The sequence below is a fragment of the Acomys russatus genome, chromosome 6 (genome assembly GCF_903995435.1).
Source record: "Acomys russatus chromosome 6, mAcoRus1.1, whole genome shotgun sequence".
Lineage (NCBI taxonomy): Eukaryota > Metazoa > Chordata > Mammalia > Rodentia > Muridae > Acomys > Acomys russatus.
The window spans coordinates 56,513,344-56,524,692 of NC_067142.1; the positions used below are offsets into that span (position 1 = coordinate 56,513,344).

Genomic DNA, 11,349 nt, shown 5'->3' on the forward strand with positions numbered 1-11,349 from the left:
TGCATACTTCAACCATCTCTTAGGACACTGAAATAGTGAAGTCATCCCTTACACTGTCCCATCCTCATCACCATACTACCCTACCTAGCTACTTCTAAGCCTGAACTGGAAAGTACGAAGCCACCTTTTAAGGAAAAACTCAAAATGTAAGGAGTCCTTCTTGGTAGGCTCCAATCACCAGCCTCTTCCAGCTCCTCGTCTATGGAGGCAGAAGCTCAATTACTGCCAGAGGTTCACAGTCCAATATACATTTAAGCCTATGTTGTTTCCAAATTCCATACTGGTTGATAAATGACAAATCACTGCTGCAAAGCATTTTGTAAGTATTCTCAATAGACAGACAAATGCTAACTATACCATGACTCCTATGTGAGGGTCTTAACCATCATCTCCCATTTCAAAGCAGACTGCTTGAGTGTAGACATTAGGAACAAATACAAATACAACATGACAAATAGCCTAGCTCCTCTGTCCTCAGGGAATGCAATTCTGCATGCCTATTAAGTGCCTTGAGACAATAATTCAGTGATTGAACTAACTGTAATCAGAAGAAAGGCATCAGGGATAATAGGTCCCCTTGACTCCAAGATCCCAGGAAGGTTTTCCCATAACAAGAAAAGAAGTGAAACGGGAGAAATTTGTTTCTGTTCTTCTTTCCCTCGGTATAGAAGCCCATCCAGAAAGCCTTGGCATATCTCCACGGAAATCCTAAGATTTGAATATGTGAATATGATTAAGTGTGAATGTGAACACGATTGAACCTCCATACCTGTCCTGCCATTGAGGAGAATCGGCTTCCCTTCCAGATCACCTCTTATGGGGACAACTGTGATTTTGTATTCTGTTCCAGGCTGCAGACCTAAAAAAAAAAAAAAAAAAAAGAAAAAAGAAAGAAAGAAAGGAAGGAAGGCAACCAGCATGGCTGTGAAGATGGGCTTCAGACACCGCCACCCCACCCCCAGCTTCTACCTGGGTTTCCCTGTGAAGGTAAGATGTATGCTGACCCCCAAAACCGCAGAGGCAGAGAACAAGGATGTGAAGGGGTGGGGAACAGATGGCACCAAGTCTTTGGGGCTCCTGTTCTCTGTGAGCTATTGAGTACTTACTTCCCAGCTTTATTTATAGTCCAAATGTTTTCCAGCTCCTAACAACCAGAATCCCTCAAAACATCTTTCTCATAATAAAAGAAAGAGGGGAATCTGGGCTAAGTTAGCTCCCTGTGGAAACGACTTGAGTGGTTGTTCCTCATGACACAACTATTGAGACTTCATTAGCAAAATGAAAACAAACAATTGCATCCATGAAGCCCACACACTCATTCTCCTCTCCACAAATGTGGAGAGCTGCAAGCTATTTTTCAAATAGGAACTGGGCAAGTAGGCAGTAGGGTGAGGACCCAGAGGATGGGCCATGAGGCTAATGCGCCTGAGGAGCCGTCATTTAGATGGCTTCTTCTAATGACCCGGGCCTAGCTTGATATTTGTGACTGTGTGCCACATGTATTGCTTTTCTATAAGAAGACCTCAAAAAGTGCAGAAATTTCAAGTATTACAAAACTTGGTCCACCCCTGCGTCCCTATTTCCTAAGTTCCAGGTCTTAGTGGAATGAGTCCAGTCATCTAAGAAGGGATTCCCCACCCCGTGGGTAACACAACCGTTCTTGACGTGGAACTCAGCAAATCCTCTCTCCCTCTTCTCCCCCCTCTCACCCCCCCCATCTCTCCATGCTTGTCATGGAACTCAGCAAATCCCTCCCCCCTCAATATCTTCCTCCCCCCCATCCTACCCACATGTAACAATCTTCCAAAAGAAGTATGTACACGCCATCAGACACATCCTAAAATATATATAAGACCTCAAAAATTATGCTGACTTAGAAGGACACTTTAGGTGTATCCTGTTAATGAATTGTGCTGGGTTCCCAGCCCTGAAACACTGTACAGAGACAGCAGACCCTAGAGCAAGCTTGTGTCTCAGTCTCTAGAATCAAGTGTGGTCTCTAAGATCCAGTGTACACTGTGTCCCTTGGCTACTGCAGCCACCATCTGGAATCTCCCAGTGTAGACTCTTACCAGTGATGTCATATCTACTCTTGGGATCACGGCTCTTGGGCACAGTGACCTCAGTCACTTCCTGCCCTGTTAACGGGCCATACCGCAGCTTGTAATAGTCCACCTCAGTGAGAGGGTTCTCCCACTCCACATCAAGGGATGTCTCAGTCTCTTCATTGACCCAGGCAGTGCCCACCACAGCCAGATCTAGAGCAAGTCAGAGAAGATAAGGGAAAATGGTTGAGTGCAGAGGTCACAGAGGCCTGACAACAGGCCATTGGCCACTAAGTCAGCTCCCTTTCTTGACACACCGAGAGCTGACTTCATCTTCAGGACATAGTCTTTAGCAAGGGTCTAGAGCTCCTGGGTAGCAGCTGGCTGTGCCTCTTGAGATTCTCCACAGCAGGCAGCTTGTCCTAGAAGGACCTCACTCCCCATCCTGCTGTGTGCCATGCATATCACTCCCATACGGACTCTGACCAAACAGGAGCTGCTCCTCTCAGGCCAGCATCTACAAGGCCCCGCTAGAGGCTCAGCTGCTCTGAACTTTGTCTATAGAGTCCCTGTCCTTGGGAGGAGATTATGTAAAACTGATGTAATGTACTTCAAATTTTCAATACATAACATGTCCTCTAACTCCCAAATGAGAGCCCACAGCACTCATATGCTCTATAGATTAACCCAAACTACAAAGCAAGTGATTCTTAACTTGGCCTTTCTCTATATCTTTCCAGAACCTTTTATCTAATGTTAGTACTTTTACACGGTTCCCAGTGTATTCATGCTGTCCCAGTGCCCTGTTCTGTAAAGGACTCTCATCATACACCATTGTTCAAGTAAAATACATAGGGTTAAACATTTGCCCTGCCTCTTGGAAACAAGTTCCTGCAATTATAATTCAAATGAGTGACACTTTGGGGGTGTGGGGCACAACCGAGGTGTTTTGGCAACACTTAGAATTGCAAGAGCTATGTCCCAGGCTGGTAGAGCTTGCTCTTAGAGTGTCAGGCAGGAAAAAAGAAAAAGAAAAAGAAAGAAAGAAAAAAAAACTTCGAAGACTCCCCTTCTACCAAGGTCTTGTCGCATTTACTTTGGAGGCACTTCCACCTGTCTTAGCTGACTGCTCATCAAGGATATAAAACAAGGAACTTTCATCTTAGGCCGAGTATGAACTCCATTATCCCAAGATCTCTCAGTTCTGAGGATCTCCGATTCTCTCTGCCATAGACAAAGAACCTCCCAGAGCCCTTCTTCTTGCCTGCAGTTTCTACCTGCTAGCCCCAGGTCCTGTTTTGAGATTTCTTTCAAAGAGGCAATTCCCCAAGTGAAAGGTCAACAGTAAAGTAGTGAGGGTGACTTGAGGATTGTGGAAGAGGTCCTACATGGCTTAAGAGAATTGGGAAATATTCACATTTTTTTTTTTTAAAGCAAGAACTTAAGGAAAACGTTCAAGATGGGAATGAGTGTTAGTAGGTCTGAGGCTCCCTCAGGTGCAGGGATAATAGATTTGAACTTGAATCAGTGTAGACAGAAAGACAAACTTCACAGCCGAGGGATTTTACAAAGCCTCCAAGGAAGACGCTAAGAAGGGCTGCTAAGGCTTTGGAACAGATGTTGCTGCTCTTCCCTGGGAGGCTCAGCACGGCCCTGCCCTTAGGAGATGCAGCTGCAGACAAAAGCCACCTCTACTGTTGGGAAGTTGACCTGGCTCTCACAGCCATACTCAGCTCTCCCATGCGCATAAACCATTTCACTGAGCTGGAGCAGGAGCCAAGGACACTCTGCAAATGTGCAAGACTGAGACAAAAACAAAGCCATTCTATAACGGGGTCTGAATGCAGACAGAAGCAAGACGATTGTCCACAGCAGTGACACAATGCCCCCTCTCCTGGCTGACAGGCAAGGAGCTACTACTTCTCTCCAGTCACAGCTTTAGCTGCCTATAATGAGCCTTCTTATAGAGAGAAATCCCTAACATGTCCAACCACAGTGACCGCCCCCCACTTCTTAACAATATCCCAATCAAAACCAATGCCCGCTCCCCTATATTATCTAATTCAACCCCGTATTCTAAAGCCAACCCTTCCTTGCTTTCTCACCGAGACACCCCTGGATGGGTTCCCCCATGATGAGTATTGTCCTAGGATAAAATGAACAACAAACTACAACTTGCTCTCCTACAGGGCTGTGTCCAGTGATTGCTAACAGAGGCTTGCCCTAAAACTGCCGTGTTTCTCAAAGCCCTTCTCAACAATGATCCATTACAGCTCATTATCTTCCTGCCACCAAAACAGGACAGACAGCCTTCTGCTTCCACAGAGACTACACGCCAACATCCTACCCATCCGGTCCTTTCCCCAGGTATTTAGCATAGGCTGCAGGCAGTCATTTCTGTCAGCGCCTAGAACGGCACCTGGCACATGGTGGGTCCTCAAAGAACAAGTGTTGAGTAAAAGGAATGAATCAGAGTCATTCAGACAACTAAATTGATCCCAGCTCTCAAAAGTCAAAGCTGCTTTAAGAATATTCATTAAAACTGGATTTCTAAAGGGTGTTAGCTGCCAGGCAGTCACATAGTGTAGTTCCTAAGCACACATGGGGGGGTCCTCCTTTTTAAATGACATAATATACTTTTAAAGTTGTTTTGCTTTGAGACAGGGTCTCACTGGGTAGCTTGAGGTGGCCTGGAACCTGTGGTCCTTCTGCATCTGCCTCCTGAGGACTAGGATTACAGGTATGTGCCACCACAACTGCTGCTGCAGATGACGGTGTGGTGGTGGTATGGTGGTGGTCATGGTGTGGTGGTGGTCATGGTGTGGTGGTCATGGTGTGGTGGTCATGGTGTGGTGGTCATGGTGTGGTGGTCATGGTGTGGTGGTGGTGGTGTGGTGGTGGTCATGGTGTGGTGGTCATGGTGTGGTGGTCATGGTGTGGTGGTGGTGGTGTGGTGATTATGGCATGGTTATGGTGTGATGGTGGTGTGGTGGTGTGGTGGTTATAGTGTGCTGGTTATGGCATGGTTATGGTGGTACAGTGGTGATGGGTATGATGTGGTGTGGTGCTTATGGTTGGTGGTGGTGTGGTGTGGTGGTCATGGTGTGGTGGTCATGGTGTGGTGGTTATGGTGTGCTGGTGGTGTGGTGGTCATGGTGTGGTGGTTATGGTGTGGTGGTCATGGTGTGGTGGTCATGGTGTGGTGGTCATGGTGTGGTGGTCATGGTGTGGTGGTTATGGTGTGGTGGTGTGGTGTGTGGTGGTTTGTGTGGTGGTTATGGTGGTGGTGTGGTGGTTATGGTGTGGTGGTTGTGGTGTGGTGGTTGTGGTGTGGTGGTTGTGTGTGTGGTTATGGTGTGTGGTTTGGTGTGGTGGTTGTGGTGTGGTGTGTGGTGTGGGGTTATGGTGTGGTGGTTGTGGTGTGGTGGTTATGGTGTGGTGGTTATGGTGTGGTGGTTGTGGTGTGGTGGTTATGGTGTGGTGGTTATGGTGTGGTGGTTGTGGTGTGGTGGTTATGGTGTGGTGGTTATGGTGTGGTGGTTGTGGTGTGGTGGTTATGGTGTGGTGGTTATGGTGTGGTGGTTATGGTGTGGTGGTTATGGTGTGGTGGTCTGGTGTGTGGTTTGGTTGGTGGTTATGTGTGTGGTGGTTGGTGTGGTGGTTGGTGTGGTGGTTGTGGGTGGTTGGTTCTGGTGTGGTGGTTCTGGTCTGGTCCTCTTGCCGTTCCCGGCCTTTCGGCCCCTGCCCCGACCCCTCCGCCTGTCCCGTTCCTCTGAGTCCTTCCTTTGCATCCTCCTTCTGCGCCTTTTTGCCCAAGCCGTATTACTAGACACTGTGTGTGTTCATGTTTGTATGTGTGCAGTCATGGTGGATGTGTGTGTACATATGTGGGTACACTTACACAAGTGTGTGGAGGCCAGAGGACAGCCTCCTCAGGGACTGTTTCTCAAGAACTGTCCACCTTGTTTTTTGAGGCAGGGTCTTACACCAGTCTGGAGCCCACTGAGTAGCTTTGGCTGGCCTCCCCAGCATTAGGTGTATCAGTACTTACTGTGCCCATGGTTTCTGGGGCCTGATCTCAAGTCCTTAGCCATTTCTTAAAGCATGCTCAGGAATGTGCCCACCTTTAAAAGTGATGGTGACTATTCCTTTATGAGTAAGTTTCTGAACAGAAGCCCTGAACCCTGCCTTCATTGTCTGGGGAAGAACACTGCTTTGAGAGCTATTCCCAGGGCTTTTCTTATTTTCTGTAGGAAATAGGCCCCTCTCTGCTCTTAAATTCCCTGGATGTTCACCAGGAGGCGAACCTGCTGCATTCAGTGACATAAGCAGTGATGTTTGTCCTTCCTTTCATTCTAGTGTCATCTAGTGACGCAAATGGACACTGTGCCCTCCAAGCCAGTCTCCTGCACTCCACTCCCCCAAACCCCCCCCCCCCCGACCCTGTCCTGTAGTCCAGGTTTTTGGTCTCTCTGATTTAAGTCTCCCAGACCCTTCACCTTCGGTTCAGCCAGAAGAGATCACTGATAGATCAGAGAGCAGGAGAGAGTCCATGCCATTGATCCTTCTGCTCCCTGCAGAGGTGTGGCAGACTGCCTGTATCCCTCTACCAACACCACCTGCTCAGGCAGCCTTTCCTACAGCGTCCCCCAGGTCAGTGTAGCAATGTCAATCCTATCCTTCAAGCTAGAATGATTGCTACTAGTCCTTGAGTGTCCCACTACCCAAATACTGCCTACATTTGTGAACAACTTTGTAAGCTGTCAGATGCCCTATTTGTGTTCTCTTTCCTGATGACCTGAATCTGTTGCTACAGGGAATTTCAACCACTTCTCACCCATCCCTACTTGAACTTGTTGAATGATCTTGGAAGCCCAATGGGGAGCTAGCAACTCACTCTTTGACTACCTGTGTGGGAGTATGGGGCAGAAGCAGGAGACCTCTTGAGCCCCAGTGCATCGGGTTTCTGTTGCTGACTTGAAGAACCTAGTAATAAGGAAATCTGGAAAGGGGGAAGAGAGAACTGGGATGGCTTCTCCAGAACCTAGGACCTCAGGTGCTGTTTTGCAGACTCCAAAATTAGGGCAATCGATGGAAGGGTGTTTGTGGGGAAAGCAGGGGAAACATTTTAATGGAGCCTGTCCTGGGACAACTGGAGTACCTGGTTTTGTTCCTCACCTGTGGTGGCAAGTAGATGCTGAGGGCTGCTGGAAATGTCTTTCTTCACGTTGCGCAGGGTGACTATGTACTTGGTGCCAGGCAGCAAGCCGGTAATGTCATAGGTGTGTTGTTCCTTGGGCACCCGGACCTGCTTTGCAGAGTGCTCCTTCCCCAGGGGGTAGTAGCTGAGCAGGTAGTGGTCCACCTCACTGGAGGGCTCCCAGCTCACCAGCAAGGAGTTCTCAGTGCTCTTGAGCAGCTGCAGGCCCTGAGGAGGCACCACTGCGGGCAGAGGAGAAACAGGAGGTGAGGGTGGAGAAGGTGAACCCTGGTGGCCAAATGAATATTCTGTAGCACGACTACACACTCCAAGCTATGGCAGTGGGGCCGCAGGATGCAGAGCAAGCATCGCACCATTCTTGACACAGTTCTCCAGGGAGTTACGGTCTGGTTGCATTAATACTGAGCATATGCATACATACACTACCAGACCAAGGACCACCACCACCACCACCAGGAGCAGCCCCTGGGCAATCTATGCAAATGCATATTCTCAGGAACTTCTATGTGGCAAGCTCTGGCAGTGGGTCCAGCACTTTATTATTTTATTTAGTTAGTTAGTTAGTTATTATTTTTAATCCATTGAACATTTCATACAAGGATACAATGTATCTTGGTCATACCTAGCCCTCACTTCATCCCCTTCAACACATTCCTTTCCAACTTCACGTCCTTCCCTCCCTCTTTCCTTTTCCCTTCCTATCCTCCCCTTGCCCCCCTCTTACCCCCACCCCTGCCCTCCTTTCTTTTTGTATATGCCTGGCTGAGTCCACTTAGTGCTTCTTGTGTGCACTTGGGTATGGGGCCCACCCACTGAGATGTGGGCAACCTACTAGAAACCACACCCAGCAGCCATCAATTGTATATCTCTTCAAGCAGGGGTGAGACCTGGGGGCCCCCTTCCCCTCCAGTCTGCTGTATTGTTAAACCCTCCAAGGGGATCATTGTATAGGTTAAAGGGCAAAACTCTTTAGTAAAGACAACATACAATAAAGCTAGTGTAACTAGGACCTAGGCTGTTGGGGGAAGGGTGGCCCTCAAAGCTAGCATCTCGGTTCTCACCCTGGGAACAGTCAGGGCCAGTAAAGCCCAACTCGCAGTAACACTCTCCAGTGTCACAGAAGCCGTGCCCACTGCAGTCTCCAGGACAGCGCTGCTCGCTGCAGTCCTCCGCAGTGAAGTCCTCATGGCACTGGCAGACGCCACGCACGCACACGCCATGCCCACTGCAGTCCTGGGGGCAGGCGGCATAAGCGCAGTCCACCCCCACATAGGGTTGGTCGCACACGCATCGCCCATCCACGCAGCGCCCGTGGCCGTTGCAAGCCCCGGGACAGGTGGGCACCTCGCAGTCAGCGCCCTCCCATCCCTGCTCACAGTGGCAGCTGCAGGTCTCTGGGAAGAAGGTCCCATGGCCACTGCAATGACGGCCCAGATCTGCCAGGAAGAAGAGAAACGGGTGATGAGTGAGTGGAGGTCTCCTTCCTTTGGCGAGTGGTTAGAGATGTCTGGCATATTCTGAATCTTGTTGGGACTCTGTGAGGAAAACTCTTTCCACTTGAGCCAAACCTCGGTTTCTCTTTTGTTTGTCTAAAATTAGCTGCTTCTCGGGCGAATTCACTAGGTTCCTTCCTCTCTGAGCGATGGGGACTAGTGTTTTTCTCTAAAGGGACTTTAAATAGTCTACAGTGGTGGTTGGGCTATAGCCTAAAGGGGCAGGGCTCCAGGGAGAGAGGCAGGTGGGACTCTGCCTTTTCCTGGGGGTGGAAGCTGGACCTGGCACGGCTGGCTGTAAACTGAGTCTGCGGAAGCTACAGAATAGCCCAGCCTCAATGGCAGACCAAAGCGTTTAGCCAGGGCCCTCCCTCCTACACAGCTAAAGGGAAGCTGGAGGCCAACCCGGTCAACGCGGTACCTTCTGCCTCTTGAAATTTCATCTTCTCTTTCCAAGAAAACTTCCAAAGTGGGGCTACTGGAGGGGCTAGGCAGGTGTGGGGAGTCGGGAAGGAGTGGGGTAGGGGGCCGAGAAGGGGGGGAGGGGGGAATTGTATCATGCTGCCTTCTTCACAGTGGTGTGTCCCTGGTCTTAGTTTTGTACCTGGCATTTAGGGGTGCTCTTAAGCAAAACAATAAAAAGCACCACTCACTGTCACTTGAGAAGCTCTGCTCTTAAACTACGGAGCTGTGAAAACGTCATTCTTTGCACTTTATTACTAATAAAACATTTACAGTTTTTTGAATACTTACTATAGACCAGGCCTCTAATTCACACATTTCACTAGCTCTCAGAACTGTGCTAGCTGATAAAACCAGCCTCGTCGGACCATTGAAGAAACTTCAAGAATTTTCTCAACATCACATGTGCCATCCTTTCTCTCCGTTCTATACTTCCTCCTTAAACAGTCCTGGGGTTATTCCTGTCTGGTGTCATTAGCCCAGGAGGACAACTTGCTGAGCCCCTCCCTGCCTGGGCTTCCAGATGTCCCCAGAGCTGGATTAGTGAATAAACAGCAGGGGTACGGCCTCATCCTAAGAAAAGCCCAGTGTGAGAGGGGCCTGCATCAAGTCCTCACTGGCACCCGTGTGAGGCTAGCTGAGCAGCTGCCTCAGAGCAGACGCTCACTAAGTGTTTGCAGAGTGACTAGCTGGTAGTAACCTTACCGAGGGCGGCTCCCTGGCAGCAGCGGTTGGTGCTACACTGCTCCTTCATCTCTGCCATCTCTTCCTCCAGCTTCTTCACCCGCGCCAGCAGGTCCTGCACACTGTCCGCCAAGTCACAGTCCTTCTGCGGTGTCTGAAGACGGATGTTGTGCCTGAAGATAATGTTCTGCTCTTCCCCGGCTTCCCCGGCGGCCAACAGTGACGTCCCGTCATCACTGAGCGACTGTGGGTCAGTCTCTACTTGAACCAGAGCGGACTTGGGCACGTCAATCTTGTAGGTGTGGCTTACAGTGACCTGTTGCTCTTTGCTGCTGCAGCCAGGAGATTCTAGAGTGGCTGGGGCTGAAGCTACTAGGAGCGAGGAAGCAAGCAGGAGCCCAAGAGGGAAGGCAAATATCCTCCAGAGACCCATGGTTGGAGAAAGGGGGGTCAGACACTCCAGCGGGCCTAGATGCAGAAGAAGAACACAAGGAACACCATGAGGGCTGCCTGAGAGGAAACTGCCCATTTTAACAGATTCTAAGAGTCCACACACTGCTCACAGTACCAGGAAAGGCTTCTCTTTGCCTTCACCTAAGCCGGCCTTTCCTTCATCTCCCTGATGCCTGGTTTTTAGAGCAGCCTGAACACCAACCACTTCTTTGAGCAGCAGTAATAGCTGCACATAGCACGCTTGCTATGTGACAGGAACTACTCTGAGTATTCATGACCCCTAACTCCTTCAGTCATCACAACAGCCCTATCGTTAACCCCACTAACATTTTCACTTGTCTTAGACTTGAACTTGACTTTGCACATGCTGGGCAAGCACTCTCATGCTGAACTACACCAACTTTTTTTTTTTAACCTCTATTTACAAACAGGGAGGCTGAAGCACATTTGCAGGCAGGCACAAGGCTAAGAGTCCTGTGGTTTTTCTCTGTATACCATGGGGAGGGTCTCTTGCTTGCCATGTGCATTTCTCAAACTAAGTTACATATACCTCCAGCCCAGGAGGACGCTTTAAACCTGAGGAATCTGATTCTCAGGTTCATGCTTCTTTTCATTGACAAGGAGGTAGATACTGGAGATACAGAGCAAGTTGTCCTGGGTACCACAGCTAGGAAGTGCGGAGATTGCTCCGCTCCAGCATATGAAGCCCCAGAGAATAAGGATTTCTAATTCTATTCCCTCTGTTCCCCTCTCTCACCCCTGCAGCTGTAGTCTGCTCATGCCTCCATCCATATGCAGTGCTGGTGCACATACCTGTGCCCCCATGCAACACCTTCATCTGAGCAGATGGACTGTTAGTTGTATTGAAGGGATGTGGCGCCACAGAGAACTAACCAGAATGGCACTAAGCTGGTTCTCTCTTGTTGTCATATGTGTACTTCTTTGTGGGACACAGTGTGGTTTTTCAATGCATGTGTACAGTGTGTAATGA

At 49.3% G+C, this 11,349-nt stretch overlaps 1 protein-coding gene across 1 annotated transcript in view; it reads right to left on the reverse strand.

Annotated features, from left to right (window-relative positions):
* Positions 1-10,338, reverse strand: part of Tnn (tenascin N) — a 62,422-nt gene extending 52,084 nt beyond the window's left edge. Inside the window, exons 1-5 of the mRNA XM_051148332.1 lie at positions 9,927-10,338; positions 8,328-8,702; positions 7,224-7,487; positions 2,073-2,258; positions 770-859 (exon numbers count right to left, since the gene is read on the reverse strand). Of these exons, the coding sequence (XP_051004289.1) occupies positions 770-859; positions 2,073-2,258; positions 7,224-7,487; positions 8,328-8,702; positions 9,927-10,338 (1,327 nt within the window). The remainder of the gene's footprint in view (positions 1-769; positions 860-2,072; positions 2,259-7,223; positions 7,488-8,327; positions 8,703-9,926) is intronic.
* Between the last annotated feature and the right edge of the window lie 1,011 nt (positions 10,339-11,349).